This window comes from Poecilia latipinna, unplaced genomic scaffold (genome assembly GCF_001443285.1).
Source record: "Poecilia latipinna isolate Pla-1442-1.1 unplaced genomic scaffold, P_latipinna-1.0 Scaffold2746, whole genome shotgun sequence".
In the NCBI taxonomy this organism is placed as follows: Eukaryota; Metazoa; Chordata; class Actinopteri; order Cyprinodontiformes; family Poeciliidae; genus Poecilia; species Poecilia latipinna.
In genome coordinates, this window is record NW_015115362.1 from 44,454 (window position 1) to 66,200 (window position 21,747).

General features: G+C 39.9%; 3 protein-coding genes across 9 annotated transcripts; 2 read left to right on the forward strand and 1 right to left on the reverse strand.

The window, feature by feature from the left end:
• The first annotated feature begins 256 nt into the window (after positions 1-256).
• On the forward strand, positions 257-5,570 carry tdg.2 (thymine DNA glycosylase, tandem duplicate 2). 4 transcript variants are annotated; one of them, XM_015021223.1, is made up of 10 exons: positions 257-659; positions 1,662-2,000; positions 2,127-2,331; positions 2,478-2,547; positions 3,198-3,333; positions 3,604-3,686; positions 4,245-4,339; positions 4,429-4,600; positions 4,698-4,836; positions 5,223-5,570. In XM_015021223.1, the coding sequence occupies exons 1-9, from the start codon at positions 604-606 to the stop codon at positions 4,790-4,792; spliced, it is 1,251 nt and encodes a 416-aa protein (XP_014876709.1). In that variant the 5' UTR covers positions 257-603; the 3' UTR covers positions 4,793-4,836; positions 5,223-5,570. The 4 variants fall into 4 exon arrangements, with proteins under 4 accessions (XP_014876709.1, XP_014876710.1, XP_014876711.1 ...); XM_015021224.1 differs by having other exon boundaries at positions 258-659; positions 1,662-2,002; positions 2,132-2,331; XM_015021225.1 differs by having other exon boundaries at positions 259-364.
• Positions 5,571-6,446: 876 nt separating this feature from the next.
• On the forward strand, positions 6,447-15,157 carry LOC106939003 (G/T mismatch-specific thymine DNA glycosylase-like). 2 transcript variants are annotated; one of them, XM_015021229.1, is made up of 11 exons: positions 6,447-6,605; positions 7,189-7,263; positions 9,095-9,261; positions 9,824-10,152; positions 10,251-10,320; positions 11,260-11,395; positions 11,512-11,594; positions 11,689-11,783; positions 13,755-13,926; positions 14,089-14,241; positions 14,923-15,157. In XM_015021229.1, the coding sequence occupies exons 2-11, from the start codon at positions 7,205-7,207 to the stop codon at positions 15,045-15,047; spliced, it is 1,389 nt and encodes a 462-aa protein (XP_014876715.1). In that variant the 5' UTR covers positions 6,447-6,605; positions 7,189-7,204; the 3' UTR covers positions 15,048-15,157. The 2 variants fall into 2 exon arrangements, with proteins under 2 accessions (XP_014876715.1, XP_014876717.1); XM_015021231.1 differs by lacking the exon at positions 7,189-7,263 and having other exon boundaries at positions 14,923-15,156.
• Positions 15,158-16,069: 912 nt separating this feature from the next.
• Positions 16,070-21,453, reverse strand: LOC106939005 (patatin-like phospholipase domain-containing protein 2). 3 transcript variants are annotated; one of them, XM_015021233.1, is made up of 8 exons: positions 21,111-21,453; positions 19,929-20,161; positions 19,731-19,796; positions 18,633-18,842; positions 17,875-17,935; positions 17,590-17,760; positions 16,519-16,659; positions 16,070-16,339 (listed from the first exon to the last, which is right to left on the reverse strand). In XM_015021233.1, the coding sequence occupies exons 1-8, from the start codon at positions 21,313-21,315 to the stop codon at positions 16,293-16,295; spliced, it is 1,134 nt and encodes a 377-aa protein (XP_014876719.1). In that variant the 5' UTR covers positions 21,316-21,453; the 3' UTR covers positions 16,070-16,292. The 3 variants fall into 3 exon arrangements, with proteins under 3 accessions (XP_014876719.1, XP_014876718.1, XP_014876720.1); XM_015021232.1 differs by having other exon boundaries at positions 17,590-17,935; XM_015021234.1 differs by lacking the exon at positions 16,070-16,339 and having other exon boundaries at positions 16,566-16,659; positions 17,565-17,935.
• Between the last annotated feature and the right edge of the window lie 294 nt (positions 21,454-21,747).

The following is a 21,747-nucleotide window of genomic DNA, read 5'->3' on the forward strand; positions in this document are numbered from 1 at the left end:
TTTCTTCTATGCTATTTATTTGCGTTGTTGTACTCATCGAAATCAACGTTTATCGCCGCCTAGCGACTTACCGCGGTCTTGGCTTTACAGTCAGTTGTATGTTTTTTTAATATTTTAATTACTAAATATTATATACCACTTTAATGGAACGTTTTGTACGTAAATGTAATTTCACAATTATTCAGAATATAAAGTATATTAACAAACACAGAATTCTACTCTTGAGGTATACATTATGAGCACTAGGTGGCGGAAGAACGTCAATTAAACCAGATAGAGAAGAAAATGTTGAGCATTTAAATGGTCTTTGTTTTGCGGCGGCTTCGTTTCCGTATGTTAACCTTAATCAGAAAATGTACGACAGGTATGTTCCTACACTCCAGTACGTATTTGGTTCGCTAATGTACAGCTCGGCCCACAGTTTCAATACACCTGTATATAATTCCTTATAGCTGTTAGCAATATTAGCCCTTTCCTCCCTTTAGTAACGATGATTCTTTGTGTGTTAATCGGAGGCATTATTTTGTAACCCGAAGTGTGTCGGTGAGTTTTAGCAGTAGTATAATATTACATTAAATGTACTGAAATAAGTCAACAGTTAATATGGAGGAAAAGCAGTTTACAGCATTGACGGTTCCCACGGATTATTTTCAGCAGTGGTGAGTTGATGTTGGAGCTGACCGACTGACTGGGGGAACTTCTCATCTTATCTCCCCTCACACACTCATTTTCATGCATGATGGAGAAAATGACAAGACAGGTGTTCAGGCTGTGCATTCAGGCTTCTTTTTGACTGGTCGCAACATAGCTGGTAATTACATTAACTAGTCAAAAATGATAAACTCATAAACGTGCTTTGAAAAGTTTGTTTCGTATTGATGGGCGAGTGGTTAAAGCTGTTAAAACTATCGCATGTAAAGCAGCACACTTGAGAGGAATTGACTTCTCATCCGATACGTAGATGGAAACAAACACACATAGGTATGCTCAAAACACGGAAGAAGAGATGCAGTGCCTTGCGAAATAAAAAAAAAAAAAGTGTAAACATCTGAAAAGTGCGGTGTGCATTTATATTCAGACCCCAACTCTTACCAGCCTCTGTAGAAAACGACATCTACACAGCATGATGCCGCCACCACCACCAGTGTTACCATGGCGATGGTCTGTTGAATGTGTTAAGTAGTAGTTTTCCTCTAAACATGGCATGTTCCATGTAGCTAGAGTCACAGAACGGTTGTATTTACACAGGGATCACACACACAGCTGGTCTCCATTTACTGATTGACTTTCATGAAGTAATTAGTCGGCACAATGTTTTATTTGGGCAGCATAAATGGGACAAAATGCTCACTATGCTACAGATTCTTTTATTTATTTGTATAATTAAAAAAGAAAAAGTGTTGAATATTTTTGTAAGGCACTGTATATTGCATTCTTCCTTAAATGAGCTGCACACAGTGGCAAATATAATCCACAAAGTGATGTACGTCAGTGCATGGTTGTTTGTAAGTATTGTGTCTTGTGGAACTGTGTGCATTTATTTTTTTCTCTCACTCACACTGTTTACCATTAGACATGACAGTTTTCCTTGCCATTCGTCCTATTCTGTGTGTGTGTTTGCTCTCCTCATTTATTATTATTATTATCTACCGTTTCTCTAGGTACCAGGCCAATCAGCAGCACCCTGAGGCCCAACACATGATGTCGTATCACAGCCTGGGCCATTACGCCGACGGCTACATGGAGGAGCCTGTCATGGCGGAGCTGTCTGTCCACAGGGAACCATCGGAACCCCAGGAGCCCTTTTACCACAGCTACCCTCCGGCCTCCGGTCATTACCAGGAGCAGATTGGCCAGCCGAGCTTCAGCGAGCATCCGCAGCATCTGCAGCATCTACAGCACCTGCAGCACCCGCAGCACCTACAGCCCCCGCAGCAGACTGAGCAACAGCACATGATCCAGCAGCAGGAACCTGACCTTCAACCTCACGCTCCTCCTCCAGGTAGACCGACTTCGTTCGAACATCCCGATGTTTGCCTCTTACTTAAACAAACCACAAGCGAAGCAGAAATGAGACATTGTGTGGTGTGTTTTTTTTTTTTTTTTTTTTTTTTTTTTTTTTTTTTTCCAGCCGTGACGCCGGTAAAGAAGAAAAGAGGCCGACCGGCTAAGCAGCAGGTGGCGGATAAGGAGGTGAAGGAGGAAATGGATGAAGCGGAAGCTGCCAAAAAGGCCAAACGGGTTCTGAACCGCTTCAACGGCATGAGCGTGGCTGAAGTTATGGCAAAGACGCTCCCTGACGTCCTAGCCTACAATCTTGACATTTTAATAGTGAGTTGTCTTTTTTTTTTTTCCAATGGATTCTGAAACAGTTGATTAGCAGTACCATAATATATATATATATATATATATATATATATATATATATATATATATATATTTTGCTGCTACAGTAACCCCTTTATGTTTCTTCTCAGATTGGAATCAACCCAGGACTATTATCAGCCTACAAAGGACGCCATTATCCGAACCCAGGGAACCATTTCTGTATGTTGAAGTTCTGTCTCAGTGCTGCCTACAAGCGGAACCCCATCGTGGGGCTGTTATTTGAAATGCTTACTTTACTGCCAAGGCTTTTCTGAAAGTGCAATGTGCATCCAGCCATCAACAACCTTAAATAAAACAAGAATAAAATTGTACAAAATAATCTCGTAATACTATACAGTGATCATGTCATTTAAACATCCACAAATAGCTGTTAAATACAGAAAATACCGACTAGAAGTAAATTTTTCCCGTTGTTCTGGCGCCCCTTCTGGGGTGGCGCCCCTATGCGTCGCATATAACGTGCACTCACTTTCTGCGCAACTGTTGCACTGTTTGTTTGTTTTTCAAGGTATCAGAGGAAAGGGGATTTAATAATAAATCACGAAATGTTCTAGAATTGTATGAACTTCCCTCCACTTCAGAACTACATGCTGCTCTGTTATAAAACAAAAACCTTAAATACATTAAAGTTTGTGTTTGTAATTTGACAAAATTTGGGAGGAAAAAATAAGGTTTTACTGGGAGTGAATATTTCCACATGGTTTATCCTCCAACACTTTTAAATCTGTTTTAGTTGCTCTAACAATTTTTTCTTTTATCAGCCTATTTGCAGATCTAGCGAACAAGAAATGTGTTTTGTTTTTCTGCAGGGAAATGTCTATTTCTGTCTGGTCTGACCGAACAGCAGCTCAACTACATGCACGACCAGAGCCTGCCTGAGAAATACAGCATCGGCTTCACCAACATGGTGGAGAGGACCACACCGGGCAGCAAGGACCTGTCCAGGTACAAACCACCTGACCATGTGATGTCATTTCAACTCCGAGGGGGAACTCTTAGATTGTGTTGATGTTGATGTTCCATCAAAACATCAACATAAGATGCTTACTTTAGAGAGAGAAAAGGAGTGGGGCGAGAACGCACCCATGGGGGACGCCAGTGCTGATGGGTCCTAGTTTAAAAAATAACATAATTTAGATGCCTCTTTTTATAAAAAAAAAAAATAAAATAAAAAATGTGTCTTGTTTTTTTCTGACATCGTTTTCTGTTTGCCAGTAAGGAAATCCGGGAGGGAGGTCGACAGCTGCTCGAAAAGCTACAGAAGTACAAGCCGCTAATCGCCGCTTTTAATGGCAAAGGTAAAAAGAAACAAACCTGTTGAAGCTATAAGATATCCTACGAATGCAGACACAGGCTGTCGCTGCGTCTCCGTTGCAAACGTGAGCAAAACTTTGTCAGTGTTCAGCTAATGTCGAAAAATACTCCGCAGTTGAAAGTGTTTCTGTTAAATCAGAAACACAATTAAAATCAATTCAAATCTCACGTGAATAAATTTGTTCATGTAATGAGTCGTTAAAAAACATGACTTATCATGACACCCTCATCCTTCCACTGACTTCCTGTTGATTTCTTCTTCGTGGTTTGCGCCTGTGTCAACATTTGGTTGACTTGTGTGATGCAAAAAAAATAGTTTCTGTTGCAGTTTTGTGAAATAATCAAATTTTGATGCAGCCAGAAAAAAATCACTTCATCCTAGCACTGAAACTTTTTATCAAAAACCAAGAGTTTTTTTTTTCAAAATTGCTGTGTTTCCATTAAGCGAAATGAATTTCGAAATGTCAAATTGCACAGTTATATGGTCAATGGAAACGCAGCTACTGTAAATCAGCAACAATTTTCTTCCACTTTTTTTTCAGGGATTTATGAAATATTTTGCAAAGAAATCTTTGGTGTAAAGGCCAAGAATCTGGAGTTTGGTCTGCAACCTTACAAAATCCCAGACACTGAAACGGTACGTGTCGAGCAGAACGCATTTTAATATGGAACCGTACTCCCAGTACCCTGCTGGATCTTCACGGCATTTATCCCCTGTACCCTCAGGTGTGCTTCCTGATGCCGTCGTCGAGCCCCCGCTGTGCCCAGTTCCCCCGCGCTCAAGACAAGGTGCATTTCTACATAAAGCTGAAGGAACTGCGTGACCAGATGAAAGGTCTGACGCCCAACGGGGAGGTGCTGGAGACGCGGTACTCTTTCGACCTGCAGCTGGCTAAAGGTACGTTGCGCCACGTCTTTGGGCACCGAAAGAAATGTAGCGTTTTGCAATTTATTTATTTTCTGATAAACTCTTAACTGGCGTGTTTGTGCTGCAGAGGACGCTAAAAGGATGGCAATCAAAGAAGAGCAAGTGGATCCAGAATATGAAAGCTGTAGTGGGCTTCATGATGGGGTGAGGCAGAGCAGCTGAGACAGAGGAGAGGAGGAACACAGGCCAACTACTGTAGCACTCAGGTATGGTGTAGCTGTAGGAAAAGACTGGTATTCTGAGCAAGTTTACCTTGTGTGATGGTGTGTGGTACAGACTTTAAATCACATCGATCACTGTAACCGTGTTAAATTTAACAAAATGTCACCAAAAAGTTTCATTTAGCACACATAATGCTATGCTAACCTAGCCTGGTCACTGCCTTCCTACACAATTCTCATCTCCCTTCACTGAATTTAAGACTTCCACAGAGTCCATGCCTCTAGGAAGAAATTGTACATTATCTCATTAAATTAGCTGTACTCCAATAATATATAATATATAATTGATGACTTCTGAATGACTTATAAGAAAACAAAAACATTACAGATTTATATGTGCATTGCGTAACTTTTTTTTTTTTTTTCCACAGAAGTAGTCCATATACACCAATTAGAAGACAGAATGGCACCGTCGGGGTTGTAAGCTCAAAAATATTTTTTCCCGGAACAAGTTGCAAGGTAAATCAGCCTAGAAACGAAAGAAGACTGTGCTGCACCCGTGGAACTGCCACCAAGAGACCTCAGCTATTTTTCTAACAGTCTGGTATCTGTTTTTATGGTATTTTTATCACTATTTATTGCATCATGTAAATTTGTTTCAAGTGAATTATTTTCTATTTTGATACAGTCGTATCTTATGATTTATCTGCTGTATACATGGATTATTGAGTTATGTCTGATTTGTAAGCACGGCTTTATTAAATCTCGTCTAAAGGTGACCTGCTCAGTGTGTGTTTTTAAATAGTTTCCTATGTTTAAGAAGACTCACTTACGGTGCTTAAAGAAATTCAAATACATTGGATTTCAAAGGGGGAAATTGATTGGGTAATGTTTAAAAACTAAAGGATGGTACATCATTTAATGTAATTTAAACGTATCAGCTTTAAGAGGGGTGAATTCAAAGACCTTGCAGTCCTCTTTGAGATCATTTCAAGATACCAGGGTCGTTTTTTTGGCCAGGTGAGTTCAGCAGAGATCTGTACTACAGCAATTTTAATGTTTTTGCAAAGGTTGTGATGTTGAAAGGGTTTTTTTTCTCTGTAGTGGAAAAAAAAACTTTTAAAATGCACTAAATACTATTTAAATAGAAAATATTTGACAATGCTGCAGATACAAGCCAACATGAAAATAAAACTAAGTATTTTTGATTTTGACAAATGTGGCGTCAAATTCGAATTTATTGACAGACTTATAGCAATACAAGACTGAAATTAAAGCTCCAAGTCAAAATTGTTTTTAAAAAATAAAGTCAAGGAAACTCTGTAAAGTCAGTTTTAAATCGTCGTGTCTTTTAAGTAAATGAACGTTTTACTATCGCTGCACTAAACGTGGCCCTTTAAATACTACTATCGGCCAATCGCAGACAATCTCGCGGTGTTTAAAAGTCGAGCGGCTCATACCAACTCCACAATAGGTGTAGTGTGGCTACGTTCTTTGGGATTTCTGGTGTTACTGAAATTTAAAAATATATAATTTGTAAACGGAATCAATTAAAATTTAAACAAACGATTTCCCTTTGCAAAAATATAACGTCATAATCATTTTGTTTTGAAAAGACCGAAAGCGGCGTTTTCCAATCCACCCCTCTGTGTATAACATGAGCTATTCCCGTGTCAAAGTTGGCCGGTTGGCTTGTCATGTCTTTGTTGCTTCACCAGCGCCGCCAGAAACTGTGAATTGAAGTGTGGATCTGATGGGAAACAAGCTGATATTGTCATAACAGAGAGCAAAAGTTTTAACCTGACCCTCACAAGGTATGTTGACTTCATTAAACAGTAATAAGAAACTGAATGTTTAGAGTTTCTTTCGGGTTTCTCAGTGGAGCGCAGCCATTCACCCATGCTAGGTTAATCGACCAGCTAGTTCTTGGCTAGCATTAGCTGTGTTTGTGGCACTGTTGGTAAACATTAATAAACAGTTGTGGTACATGCCATTACACTGAATATGAAACATGGTTTAATGTGAAGCTTGTTCAACTAATTGCTAATAGTATGCTCCAAACCTACGTAATAAAAGCTAAGCTGGAACCGTTTTCTATTTCATTAGTTATTGTGTTCGCTGAGTCTTTGGGGGGAAGAAAGCAGCTGCATCCCTTTGTTGTCAAGGAAACTACTCATTATAGAGTTTCATCAGTCAAAAAGCCGGTTGGCTGTACTGTAATGGTCCATCGCCATAGTTTGTTTGATGTTAATGTTTGTCTTTAATTTTCCTTGTTGGATGATATAAATGCTAGCACATGCATTCACTTTCATACCCTGTCCTACATTTGTGTGCTAAGCAACCTGATCAGCCAGCGGCTATGTTTCCTCAATATGCATGTTGATTTATTTGATAAAGTCCAAAGATCCTAAAGATGGAGGAAAAGCTGAATGGATCACTGCCTGTTGTCTCCCCGGAGTATCTTCATCAGTGGTGAGTCTTCCTCCTCACCAGTGTAGCCAGGAAGTATTTCGTGTGTGTGTGTGTGTGTGTGTGTGTGTGTGTGTGTGTGTGTGTATGTGTGTACGTGTACAAAACATCTCAATGGAAATGAACGCATGTGCATAGGCCTGTCACATTAAAACAATTAATCCCACGATAAATTAAAAGAAACTCAATAATTTTCATTTGCTTGATTTATCGTTTTTCTCTTTTCTTTGTCTTTTTAACCAAATTCTGAAAGATAAAAGTCTTCAGTGTGGCGCTTTGGTCTCAACTATCTCGGTTTGAAAGATAATTTTGTTTACAGAGACTTTATAATTCATTTTATTTCCTGTTTTGTTTATTTACTTTGGATATTTAAAATGTCTTCCAGTTCCAGTGTTTAAATAATCATGAGAATTTAAAGCTTATTGATCTTAGAGAAAGTGTTCTTACATTATTATGCCATTACCCTTAAAGTATCTGAAAACCATATCGAAACAATATTATGGTTTATCGCAATAACTTCTGGGACAATTTATTATCTGGCAGAATTTGTTATTGTGACAGGCTTACATGTGCACTTATTCACCCTTTTGCTTTTGTCTTACCACTATCATTATCATTCCATAGGACGCTGACCATGAATGATGATTAATAGTAGTACGAGTTGTAATATAATGTCGATCAATACCAGGAAAATAACGAACCTGGAATGATATTTTTTTGTCTTAAGACAAACGTGTATGAACTATTTCTTGACTGCTAGAAAATGTGTCGGTTTTATTTTTCTACGACTTTTTATGGAATTAGTGGCATTTAGTGAACAGTAAGTAGACAGAAATAAAGAAAGAGGAGAGAAGAAGAAGAAGAAAGTGAGGACATACAGGAAGTTGCCGGGACTGTGAATCGAACTCAGGACCATCACTGTGTTTAGAGCACGATCTCCATCAACTGAGCCACTCAGCGCACCAGCAAATACTTTAGTTAGGAAATATGTCAGCCGCTGCTTTACCTATAAACATTGGCATATTATTACGGTTCTGGCTCTGTATAATTAAACCAAATGAAATTTACATACAATTGAATGTCATCATTTTAAAAACTGACCACAAAAAGTAGATTATGACGGGACTTTTTCGACCCCTTCAGTCAAAATGACGGACAACTACAAAAATCTAGATCCTCCTTCTGGGATTTATAGTTTTTTACACCAGTGTCTTTGCTGCGTGTAGTTCAGTCCTTCATGACTGGCGGCCCAACATGTACTAGCATCACAAATACTAGCGTTACAATGGTCAAAAGTCTTCTTCACTCACCAAAGGGCGTTGCTGGCAGTATGGTCCGCTCACTGAACTAAACATCGGCTGCACTCATTGGTCATGGCTGATAAAGCAGAAGATTTGCCAGTTTTATTCACTTGACAATTTCTTTTAAATAGCTCCATTCACTGTACTGCGAGTTATATTTGCAAAAATAATAAAATGTTATGTTTTTATTAAAAATTGTTTCAGAAAGGTGGTATTTGACTTTGTGCTTATGAATACTAAATGTTAGACTGCAGAATTCTAAATGTATTCCTACAAGACTTATTGCTTTCATAATATTAGTTTATGCTGATGATTATGACACTAAAATGCTTGATATTGACAGTAATAACTGCATTTGATTAAACACATTCTCTTATGATCAGATTTTTTATTTTAAATTAATTTTTAATAAATAAAAAAAAGGCATTAATTGAATTAACAATATTAAAGTCTCTTTTATTCCACAGAACAGTCCGGGGCCTTATCCTTACAATCTTAAAATTCAATGTTTCATTGACATTGTTCTGCCACAGGGTTCGGTCCGCCCAGCAGTTCCAAGCCCTCCAGGCTCAGTACGCCAACTTCAACCCTCAGCATCAGTTCCACTACCCAGAGAATCCGACTGCAGAGGCGGCCAGGGCCCACATGGCCAACCCAGAGCCCACCATGGAGCAGACGGAACCTGCTGACCTGACTAAACGTACTGGGAAGATTTTTAAATAACATACGCAGTTTAGAGAGTCTTGTTCTGCGTTACCACAGAGAGGTCACTCAGTGTAGTAACTTTATTTGCTCTATGTGAATTATATAATGAGCTCAGCAGGTGCTAATGTTTGCTAATTGCTGCTGGCTAGTCTGAAGGAGCTGAGTGGAGGAGGGCTGCTCTGTGAGGCAGAAGCTTGAAAACTGCAGCTCAGAGGAGGAGCTTTGTCCTCGAAGGCGGAGCTAGGTCCACCCAGGCGTTTTGTACAGCTATATTGTTGCCATGGAGATTAAGGGATTTCTCAAACATGCATAAAAGAATCAAAGCAACACTCCAGGTTTGCTTTTGATGAGGGAATAACATTATAACATGATGTGAAGCTCAAAAAAGTTGATTTTATATAATACTGCTCCTTTAAAATGAAACATGGGAGGCTAATATTAAAGGAATTAAGTCTATCTAGAGATGTTGTCACACTAGTACGTTATCACAGTCTGAGGCAACAACAATCATGAAGTTCTAAAAGATAGTTTTTGTTGTACAACCTTTTGTCTTCTAGCTCCAACTAAAAAGAGAGGTAGACCAGCTCAACCCAAGGAACCAGGCGCGCCAAAGCCCCCCAAAATCCCCAAAGCCCCCAAAGCACCAAAACCCCCAAAGGTCCCCAAAGCACCAAAACCACCGAAGGACCCAAATGCACCAAAAGCTAAACCAGGTCCAAAACCCAAGAAGGCAGCTAAGGCTCAGGGTGAGGGCAAGCAGGAGAAGATCGACGAGAGCTTCAAGAAAGTGAAGAGGAAAGTGGACCGCTTCAAAGGGATGACGGAGGAGGAAGTCATGAAGAAGACATTGCCTGACCTGCTGGATTACAACCTGGACTATGTCATTGTAAGGTCCAGTTTTTACCTGACTCTCTGTTGGAAGGGATGTGTTCGGAGGGACTTCAGGGTTTTGGTAACTCGAGTGGCATCTTGTTTTGTTTGCAGATTGGTATAAACCCAGGACTGATGGCAGCTTTTATTGGCCGGTGGTTTCCAGGACCTGGAAATCATTTTTGTGAGTTCTGGTGCTATGGTTATTTTTAATTTGTGTCAAAGTAGCAACAATGTGCCTGTAGTGCCACCATAGTTTGAATACACATGATGATGTGCAGTTTAACCCTTTAAATCTTAAGTTTCAAATCTCAGCCTGGATATTTTTGCTTATTTTAATTGTACAAAGTTCTTTAAATGCTGTGTGAGTAAATATATTTGCCCATGTATCCATAACAACCGTAACTAGCAAGTTATTTTCGCAATTTGCCGTCTGTTAAAAGAGTGTTTCATCAGATTAATTTCACTTCCTGCTACGGCAGGGATGAAATTACCATAATAACCCAACATTGGCTGGAAAGCGCAACGTCTCCCATTTCAGAAACCTTTGGAATTTTTCAGGTAGCGCAACGTGTTGCGGAATTATGGTCCTGCAAATTTGGCTGGAGAAGATTTAAAGACATTTTCACATTGATCTTTTTAGGCATTTCCCAAACTTTCTAGTTCTTTGTAAGGCTAGGGAATACAGTGGCCGTTTTAGTTGAACTATTAACAAAATTTGTCATTAGGATCAAAATCTAAAAGTCAGGGCACCACCTGATTACCAGGAAATAATAGCCAAACGGTTTTCAGTCCCAGTTATTGCTTAGAAACGGCTGCAGTATGAGGTTTGTATTGAAAAGTTTTGGAAATTAGGCCAAATTAGTTGTAAGCTGCACATTTCAGACATGATGGTTTTGATATTTTAAGTATCTGTCAGCGTAAGCAAGGTTGATTCGACGTTTTTGTTTTTTTTGTTTTTGTTAATTTAGCATTAATCCGAGCCAACTAAGATGGATGAATTTGAGACTGAGACTGGATCAAATGTAGCTCCACCTACATTTTAGGTCATTCTCTTGTTGTTTTCAGAGAACCACTAACATTTCTTTACGTTCTAAACATGTTGTTGTTTTTTTTTCCCCAGGGAAATGCCTGTTTCTGTCTGGATTCACCGAGGAGCAACTCAACCACATGCACGACACGACGCTGCCGGTCAAATACAAAATGGGCTTCACCAATATGGTTTCCAGGGCAACCCCAGGGAGCAAAGACCTCTCAAGGTAGCCATGTAAACTGGTGAATAATAATAATTAAAAAGAAAAAGCTTAAGATCTCCAGTTCAGATTATGGTAAAATGCTGCATTTTATGTGATTTTTCTTTTTTTCCCCCCACCAGTAAAGAATTGCGAGAAGGAGGTAAAATTCTCGTGGAGAAGTTGAAGAAGTACAAACCGCTCATTGCTGTGTTCAATGGAAAATGTATGCTTCCCCCCACCACCATCAATTCAGTGATCTTCAGAGCAACACTGATTTGATACAATGCAACATTGCATTTCTTTTTCTTTTTTTCCAGGTATCTATGAAATGTTCTGCCGGGAACTGTTTGGCAAGAAACCACAAAAGCTGGAATTTGGTTTGCAGCCACACAAGATCCCAGAATGTGATGTGGTGAGAGCAGAAATCTGCCTTTACATTTACATCACTGTGATACATCAAATTTGTTAAAAAAAAAGAAAAAAAAAAGACAAACACGCTAAAGCTCCACAGAAATACCTGAAGAAACAACACCTGAGCATTCAGCAGTGACATTCATAAACTTCAATAGACTTTATTTCTGTACGTTTGTTGAGTGGCGTCTGTTTTTTCTTTCGTCACACGTTTCAGTTTTCACGTATCAGAATAAAGGAGGCTGAACACAATACATGCCACAGATTTTTGTTGGCAAAACAAATATTTAATTTTCCTTTTATTCCACAGTTGTACACGGCTTTGTGTTGGAGATCACATGAAATACAAAGAAAATTCTCTCAGGATTGTGTTTGTAACAGTCAATGGCATGTTGGAACAATTGGAGATGGAAAAGAAAAGAGTACATTTCTGCTGAAAAAACAAGGATATTTTTGAGCTTGAAGAGTTGAAAATTTGCTAAAAAAAAAAAAAAAAAAAAAAATTTTAAGATTAATCTCAGAAATTTTGGAGGAAAAAAGACATTTTCAACTTTTGAAACTCAAGAAATTTACCGTATTTTCTGCACTATAAGGCACACCTAAAAACCTTCAATTTCCTCAAAAGCCGACAATGAGCCTTATAATCCGGTGCGCCTTATATATGGACCAGTATTGAGCCACGACAGGTCTAGCAACTACGGTAAGCAGCGCCGACTTCATTTTCGCCCGTAGAAGTAGCGCGTGGTGCATGCTGGGATAGTTGTCAGAACGCTGGTTTGTTAATAAAGTTTGACCTATCTACCTACCGACCTGATAATCAGGACGTCTGCAGGTCTTGTAGCACCACGTTCTCCATGAACATGCTGTGCGCAAACGGAGAAGAGTGACCATCGTCCGGCCACGCCCCGGCCCAGTCGCGGAAGGCTCCCCTCGCCGACCGGAGTCGGACTGTTTTGTTGACATTCTTTATGTCAACAAAGTGGCTTTAGACATTCATCCGGGGTGCTTCAACTAGGGTTACCAAGGGACCAGCCCCTATACATTTAAAGCCGGCGGGGGGGCGGGGGAAGAGAGACAGAGACTGCGGCGGCAGCGTGTCGGTTGGTCTGTGTTACCGAGAAAGCAGTTGAGCACAATATCGCAACACCAACACCGTGAATGAAACAATGACTGGGGCAGCCTACTATATAAAGTATTCAGGGACCGTTTTATTATTACACATCCATGTTTGTAGAGTACGGAACAAATCGCGTCCCATATAGGTTCAATACAGGATGGTTCCGTATTGTAAGGGACGGGTGGCAACCCTAACTGTAGCGTCTATTCTATGCGCCTTATATATGAAAAAAGTTTTAAAATAGGCCGTTCCTTGAAGGTGCGCTTTATAGTGCGGAAAATACGGTACTTGTTTTTTCAAGAAATGCCTTGAGGTTTTTTGGCAGGAATTTTGTGTGTACAATGGTCCTAAGACGGCGTCGTGGTAAGAAAGAAAGAAAAGTTGCATGGCGGTGTGTAGTGTGGCTTACAGTGCCATCAGGAAGTTTGAAACCAAAATGAATAGGTAACTCCAAACTTAACATAGAGGAACTTTGTTTTCTTTTTTGTCAGAAGAAAAAAAACTAAAAGATGAATCACACCAGTGTTATTAAAATGTTTAGCGATTATAACAATCACCACAACCAGCTGGTAACATTTGTCAGACTTTTAAAAGCTATATTTGGTGTTACAACATTAATATTTTTTAATATCCCAACCTAAACTGTCTGATACGGTTTTGTTCTCACGTAGTTCCCAGACAAAATTTATTATTGCAAACTGCTAATAATGTGCTGAAAAGGTAAATGACGTCTCATCATCAGATCTGTCTCAGTAGTAAACAAAGATCACCTGCTGCTCACTGACATACCTCTACAGGCAGCTTAGCATTCATAAACTTCAGAGTCTCTTGTCCATGGATTGTCTGCCCCTCCAGGCCTTGTACCTGATGCCTTCCTCCAGCGCCCGCTGTGCCCAGTTTCCTCGTGCTCAGGACAAGGTTCACTTCTACATCAAGCTGCGGGAGCTCCGGGATCAGCTGAAGGGCATCCGGAAAGCTACCGAGATCGAGGAAGTCAACTACACATTCGATCTTCAGTTAGCTAAGGGTAGGCTTCATCATCAATATGCATATGTAAGCTAGATAAGCTGGAGTAAATGATTTAAACCGTTTTACACATTAATATTACAGCATGATAGTCTGTTTGATTGAGTTTCATTCAGCATCTTGTTGATTTTTATTTTTATTTTTTCTCTCCGAATGCCAACAGAGGATGCCAAGAGGTTAGCAATAAAAGAGGAGCAGTACGACCCGGGATATGAGGACGCCTACGGTGGCGCGTATGTGGAGAGAGGAGCTGAAGAAGGCCAGGCCAACAGCCAGACCAACGGTCACTGTACGCTCACGTCTACCGCAAACTCAGGTAACCGCCAGCAGATGGCTAAACCTGAAACGAATCCTAACAAGATACAAAATGGGATTTATTTGAAACATGAGCCACCAACGTGACATCTTGAATCATTTATCTATACTTAATTTGGGGCTCCCACTCAGCCTGTTTTCTCATGGCTTGAGGAAACAAGCTTAAATTAAGGAATTTAAGACTCCTTAAAAAGTCTTAAATTCACATACCTAAAATTAAGGCCTTGAAATGTCTTATGTTAATTTATTTAAAAAGTAAGTTGGCCTTAAATAAGTTAATCACAGGTCTTAAATTTTGCCGGGACATAACTATCTAATCTCATTCTATGTTTTCTGGGACTTTTCTGTCAGGTAAAAGTTTGAGTTGCACTCTGGCATTTTCATTGCGTTCTGTGACTCAAGACGATTGAGGCTACTTTAGCTGCTAAAATGTACCATCTAGCTAGCTAGCTTTTTTTGAGTCATACATGTAAATTTATCGCAGCGTGACTCAATGAATTTTATACATTTCTGTGGAGATATAGGTCTTAAATTCCATTCATAATGATCTTCATAGGGCCTTAAAATGTCTTAAATTCAAAGAAAGTTGAAAATCCTTTCAAGGGCCATGCTTTTGACACCGCTGACGTAATGCATTCAATGATTCTCCATCTGCATCTGTCCGTTTGTGGCCCGTCCTCAGAAGGAGCACAGGAGGCGACCACATCCCAATCAGAGGGTCAGCTGCCAGACGGACAGTGGATGACCCAGTCGTTTGCCGATGAGATTCCCAACATCGGCAGCGGACCAAACGCCAGCAGCGCGTGAGGAAGACGAGAAAAGTCTTCGTTACCTTCCAGAGACATTAGCTAACTCAGTCTCCAAACCGCAGTCGGTTAGGTTTTAGACGTTCCCCTTTTTTTTTTTTTTTTTTTAGCAAAGTGGAGTATAAACCCTTTTAGGATTTAACTGAAACTGCAGAATGATTTTTTTTTTCTGCACATTTTATTTTGTTGTTTTTTTATATTCGTGAGCCATTTTACATGTGTAAATCAGGGACATAACTGGCTGACTATGTATTTAAGCATTTGTTTTTAATCGCTGTACTGTTGAGGACTGCACTGAGCTGCAGGTGGAGTCAACATTTTAATCTACTGTTTCCAGTAGACGGACTGTTTCCAGGTTCTCTTTAAGCTCGACTTCTCTGGAGGGAAGGATCGAATCAGGATTACTGCTACACTCAAGGTGCTATGAACTGATACGATGCACAATACCCACTTGTTGAGACCACACATTAACGTCATCAGTCCTACAGCCGGACTGGCCTTTCAAAGTTACACAACCTATAATGGTTTTCATTAATCGTTTTTTTTTTGTCTTTTTTTTTTACTTTAGATGCTTTGGATTATGGTATGTTTATTAAATGTCACTGTCATTGGATTTTATGAAACATTTCTTGATTAAAATGTTATTCTACTGATTCATCACTCACTTTATGGGATTTCTGCACAATTTAACAGGATTTAAAATCAATGAAGTAGTCATTCGAAGTTATTAAAAGGTGTTTTTTTAAAATAAGGGAATAACAGAACATGATGTAATCGTCAAAAGTTGATTTTACATTATACTTTCCCTTTAAAGACACATTTCTCTTCCCTGCATCTTGCTATGGATAGTGTGGCACAGGCAGGACACTAAGGCACACAAAGCTGATCTCAGAACTACGTAATAATATCACGTCTTAAAAAAAACACACACATTTGCTAGTTTCAATAACAAATCAGGTCCAGTGATTTACAACTTTCTTTTTTCATGTGGACTAAATAGATAAATTCAAGAAAAAAATGGGGTTCAAGGACATATGACATTTATTTGATAAGAGAAAGACCATTAGAAATTATGAAGTTAAATAAAATAGTTTACATATACTTTTACAAATGGATACTTAACTTTTTTTACATTTTGACATGCTTTCTGTGTCCAATATCATCTTAACATTTTCTAGAGAATCTTGTCCTGATACAAAAACCAACAAAGGACCAAATTAACAACTGGACTAAAAGTAGTCTGGGTTTAGACTTTGTGTCTCCCTCTGCACGGTCCGAGCCAAAGGACTTGTTCTAATAATAAAGAGTAAAAGAAAAAGAGAGATGAGCAATCTGTCAAGTTCATGCTTTGCAATGCATAAATCTTTGAGACAAATCTTTTTGGGGTTATCGCTCCTGATTCTCCATGTACATTATGCCACATATGAAACACAATTAAAAAAAAAAAAAGCATACCCTCAAATCTACTTTACCTTTGGCGAGCGAGAGGCTGAGCTGTACAAGCCGGAGGGGCAGGGTCAGCATGTAAATGATGAGTTTTATTGGGAAGAAGTGAGTAAACCGAGACCACCGGCTGATTGGGTCGCGGTTATGCTGGCACACCTCACACAGCACTAACGTGGAAACACAATCAAAATGCAAACTTTATGGTCTACTTCAGGAGACATTTGAAATACATTATCTTCATTTTATTTCAGTCTGTGACCTCATGCTGCTCAGAGTAGTAGTTTGCATTCAAAGAGATATTAAATCTAACTTTATTTTAACCTTGCAAGCTACCGATGCAAACAATTAATCGATTTGTGACTGAATGTTGATTAACGGTTTAATAGATTAACTAATACCGTCGGCTTAGACCGTCTTATAGGGTTGTAGTTTGGCCGCCATCCAGCAGAGGGCGCCGTTAATCGTCCTCAAGCGGAACCAGTTATAGAAACAAAGATGGCGGCGATACTAGAACGGGAAAGAGAAACGGTCCAGAGTCTGGTGTGAGATACAAGATGCATTTTATGCGGTTCTGTTTTGAAATATAAAAACTTGATGAGCTCCTTCAGTTATCAACTCCGTAGCGCTCGTTCAGCCGAGCTACATGACGGAGCAGTGTCGACTTCTCAACCAAAAACTAATGATTTGTTATGAAGCCGGAGGGCCGAACAGAAAAACTACCATGATATAAAAAGACATTATGGCAATAAGAAGGGTTGAGTTTGAGGGCTGCATAAGTTTAATAATGAGAGGAAACCCCAATTTTTCCGTTTACCCAGTCAGTACTTAACATAGCTGACACACAAAACATTTAATATCAAATAGAATGATATGCTTCTTTTTTAAATTCAGCAAATGAAAAATACAACCCCTCATGTTATGGAAAGACGGCCAGCCTTATTGACAAGAAAAAAAACTGGAGTTTTTGTGGCCACTTGTCAATTAATTGTTAGTCGATCGATAGGAGTAATCAAGCAGGTGTATTTAGACAAACTGATGAGTCGATAACTTGCATCCCTACTGCTGTCAGGACATGTAGTGTTTGTTTCCACTCTGACCTTCCTGGATGCTGGCGGGGGGGCTGTGGGTGACTTTGTGGCTGAGCAGCATCTTCCTCAGCCTGGCCTCTTCTGCATTAGCCCGCTCTTTTCCACGCTCACGACAAGGAGGTGTGGTCCAGCCTTTCCCAAGCGATAAACTCCGAGGGACGTGCTTCTCACTGAGCAGATCTAAATTCAGAAATTCTTGACTGGCGATGTACTTAGGCCTGACTTTGCAGACGGCAATAAAAATAAAGGTTTCAAAGACCTGCTGTGAGTGAGGATGGAAGTGGGAATGCTCACCCCGTTCTTTCAAGAAACGAAGAGCGTCCGTGTAGCCATTGTGGCAGATCTCGGCTAACTTCTGATTGAGACAAAAACACAAAGAAGAACTGGAGGTTTTCTCTGTTCCACCTGTTCATTGTTAAACTTCAAGAATAAAATCAGGATTAAGAAACAGAATACTCAGATTTGAACACAAAGCCGGGTCTTTATAAAAACAAATATTTCCACCACATTGTTTACAAAAATATTATCGTGCAACACTGAATCTGTTTTCGAAAAGTTTTTTTTTTTATTTACATGATGTCATGATGAATGCAGACATATCCACCCCAGTGTTGTTTGAAACCCACAGGGGGCAGTGTAGCGCAGAGCTAAAACCTGTGTCGGCCAATCAGAATCCTGTTGGGAATCAAACATGGCGCCAGGAAGTTTATTTGCATGGAACTGATGTAAAGATTGAACCGCTTTTAAATTGCGTATTAGAATATAAAGTTAGTAAAATACAAGATGATATTGATTGGGAATCATGTCAAAGGAAGTACGTGGGAAAATTATTTATCGCAATATGTAATGCATGGGAATGTAAATCTGTTTCCCCATGGAATTTTCTCAACAATTGTTTCAGTTTTTGTAAATAATCGCTTTTTTAGTGACGTCGAGTTGAGTTTTCATGTGGACGAAAGGCCAAAGCGCATAAAAACGTATTCGATTTTCCCCCAGATGTCCGTCTACGTCTGGACTGGGCCTAAAAATCACATTTCTCCATTTCCACTCACCTCCAGAGTCGGAGGGAGGAACGACGTACACACACGGTAGACGTTGCCGGTGTTAACCTGAATGCTCACGTTGCCGTAGTGGACCTCAAAAAAGTTGAAGGTCCCCTCCCTGGGGCAGATGTCGCTCTCGCCCGAGAAGGGGGCCATGGTGATGGTGTTTCTGTGCTCAAACAGGGGCATGTTGTTGCTCAGAGCTCCATCCACATAGAGCTGAGGAAGCAGAGGTCACTGTGAATCTAGATGACCAGGTACAAAACATGAAGTCCTGTGCCTAAGTGCCTGATTTTACACACCTGTTGGCATGTAGCTGATTTGAAAATCCCTGAATTCAAGGATTTGGAGGGATTGATAGTTTTGTTAATATGGTGTATAACATTAATAATATTAGTGGTAGATGGTAATCACCACACACTGCAAAAATACAAAATCTTAAGTTTTTTTTTTGTCTAGTTGCTGGTGGAAGTATCTTGATACAATTTGAATAAGACAAACCTAATTTACAAGTCAATTTTCAGCAATATATGAGATTATTTTAAGTAAGCAATTCCTTAATATTAATACAAAAAAACACTTAAACCAAGATACTTTTTCATGGTAAGTCCCAATAGAACAAGTACTTTTTAATATATATATACTGAGTAATTAGGAGCCTAAATAATCTCCTATATCTTGCCGAAACATCACTTGTAAGTTAGTTTATTTCAGGTGTGCCAAGATATTTGCATTAGAAACTAGACAAAAAAAAACCTTACCTGTTAAGATTTTGTGTTTTTGCAGTGCAGAAACACAAAACCAGTCCTGTTGATGGTTTCTAGAATTTTCTCATCCACGACCTCCAAACTGCTGCCAGTAAAACCAGCTTCCAAAAAGTGGATCTTCTCCCTGTTTTTGTATCTTAACTGTAAAATTCCGGTAAATGCTCGTGTTTAAACTATTTTGTTTTTGTTTCAAAATTAATTTTCCAAGTTGAATTTCTCCTCTTTGTTGCTGATTTGTTTATGAAATGTTTTTTTGGCTTGAAACACTGACACAGCTGCTGAGTTAAGCTAACTAGAGCTTATCCCACATGTGAAAACGATGCAGAGGGAACAAACTCACCACTCCGTGGTATGATGGTGGTTTAAAGCCACAGTAGATGGGAAAAAAACAGCTGCACATGAGAACCTGTGAGGAGAAGCACAATCACTGCAGCTCCCTAAAACTAAATATCTATTGTTGCAGTACTTTGTGAGTTATTGGTTTGATCTACTCTTGTTTAACCGTCCGTCATAGAACGACCTGATCCTCAGTTCCGACCTGAATCAGTTCCTCTCTGGTGTCAAACTTTGACACCAGCACATTTTGTCCGTCCGCCAGTCTGGTGAGGGACACGCAGAGCCTCCCTGACGCCCGCAGGTGGGCGTCCTGTGGAAGCTTCTCCAGCAGAGAGTGTCGCACCGTCTGCAGCATCCTGAAGGTCGGGTGGAAAACTCCCAGAGTGTGTTTTCTGGCTTCCTTTGCCATGTTTAAAATGCTGAAACACAGCTGCTCTGAGGAGGGAGAGAGGTTGAGACTTCATAAATTACAGTAAAGCTGAGGTATGCAACTCTAATACATTTTTTTTTTTTTTTTTTTTACATATATTTTAAAACTGGGATGGTATAAGACAGATGATGTGTGTGTGGTGGGGGGAAACCAAGTTACTCTGCCTTCTCCCAGATCTACTCAAAAACAACCAATGAGAGCCGGGGCGAGGGTCTTGGCGCCGTCAATCACTCTAGTGTACTGCTCAAACCCTCCCTGTTTCTCTCTGCCACACTGCAGCTGGTTCACCACAACATAGCCTGTCATAAATGCTAATGCTAGTCAGCATGTCCACCAATGATAAACGGTTTTCATGTATTGACAGGTTGTTTCTCTGTCACTAGCACATTTAGCAGCGCCAAGAAGAGGTTGACTGACAGCGATAAGACCCTCCTCCTGACTCTGATTGGTTGTTTCTGACCGGAGATGTGCATTAGTAGGGAGAAGGTGGAGGAGCTGGACATTTTCACAGATTGTCTGTCTGATATTATGTCTTTATTATGTAATGACATGATGGCAGTTTTAACAAGTATATAAAAAAGTATCAGTCTTGTTTTCAAAATAAATTTTGTGATGTAATAAATCTTTAACCAACCCACTGACTGGGCCTACTGTTGTGAATGCTGTGTTTTGCTTTGATTCACTTCCGTTATCTCTGAATATGATGTGACCTATGGAATTTGCCCTCACATTTCCCCGTGGGCTCAGAGCTGCGTACAGCATTAATAACACTTGATTTAAGATAACGCAGAACTGGAAAAGTATCTGAAAGTCTTTACTTTAGATCTGAATGATGGCATCGTGTGAAATTTTCTGAAACACCACAGTTGGATTATTTGAAAAGAAGTTGATTTCTAATGAACTCGTATTCATACTTTCATGTATTTGAGCAGCCTGGCTCTATGGAGGACTCACCAATGGGAATCCCCACAGCCAGGGCTGCTGCCACCAGACAACCGGAGGAGGCCCCCCCAAACATAGCGGCTCCGTGCAGCAGCTGAGGGACCTGCTCCAGGATGCAGCTCAAAGCGCCGACGTAGTAGATGCTCCTAAATCCACAGCCTGCGAAAGAGATGTTCCACTCCGAGGACAGGTCCACCATTCTCCCTCCGTCTCCCATTCAGCAGAACTCAAACCATTTTTATCTCCCGATCCTTTGCAGGGATCCCCACGCTGCAGCTGAAGAAACGTGTTATCTTGAAGGGGCGGGGCTTAGCAGGATCAAATGTTACAAAACAGGAAAAAGTACGACCCACTCACTCACCTTCACACACACACACACACACACACTTTACTAGTGATCAAAACAACTGAATGACCTGCACTACTAAGCCCCATTTGAGCCCCAGCTGCTTTGCATAAGCAGACCTGGCTTATTAAATAAGAATATCCTGTGAAAGCCTGGGTGTTTTTCTAATATGTTTGAATGCTTATTAAAATATTAATTAAAAATATAAATAGTATGATGGAAACCGAAATATTTTTTTTATAACTTCCTTTAATGTGCAATAAAAGGAGCAGCACTGTACAAGGTGGCATTGAATTTAATGAA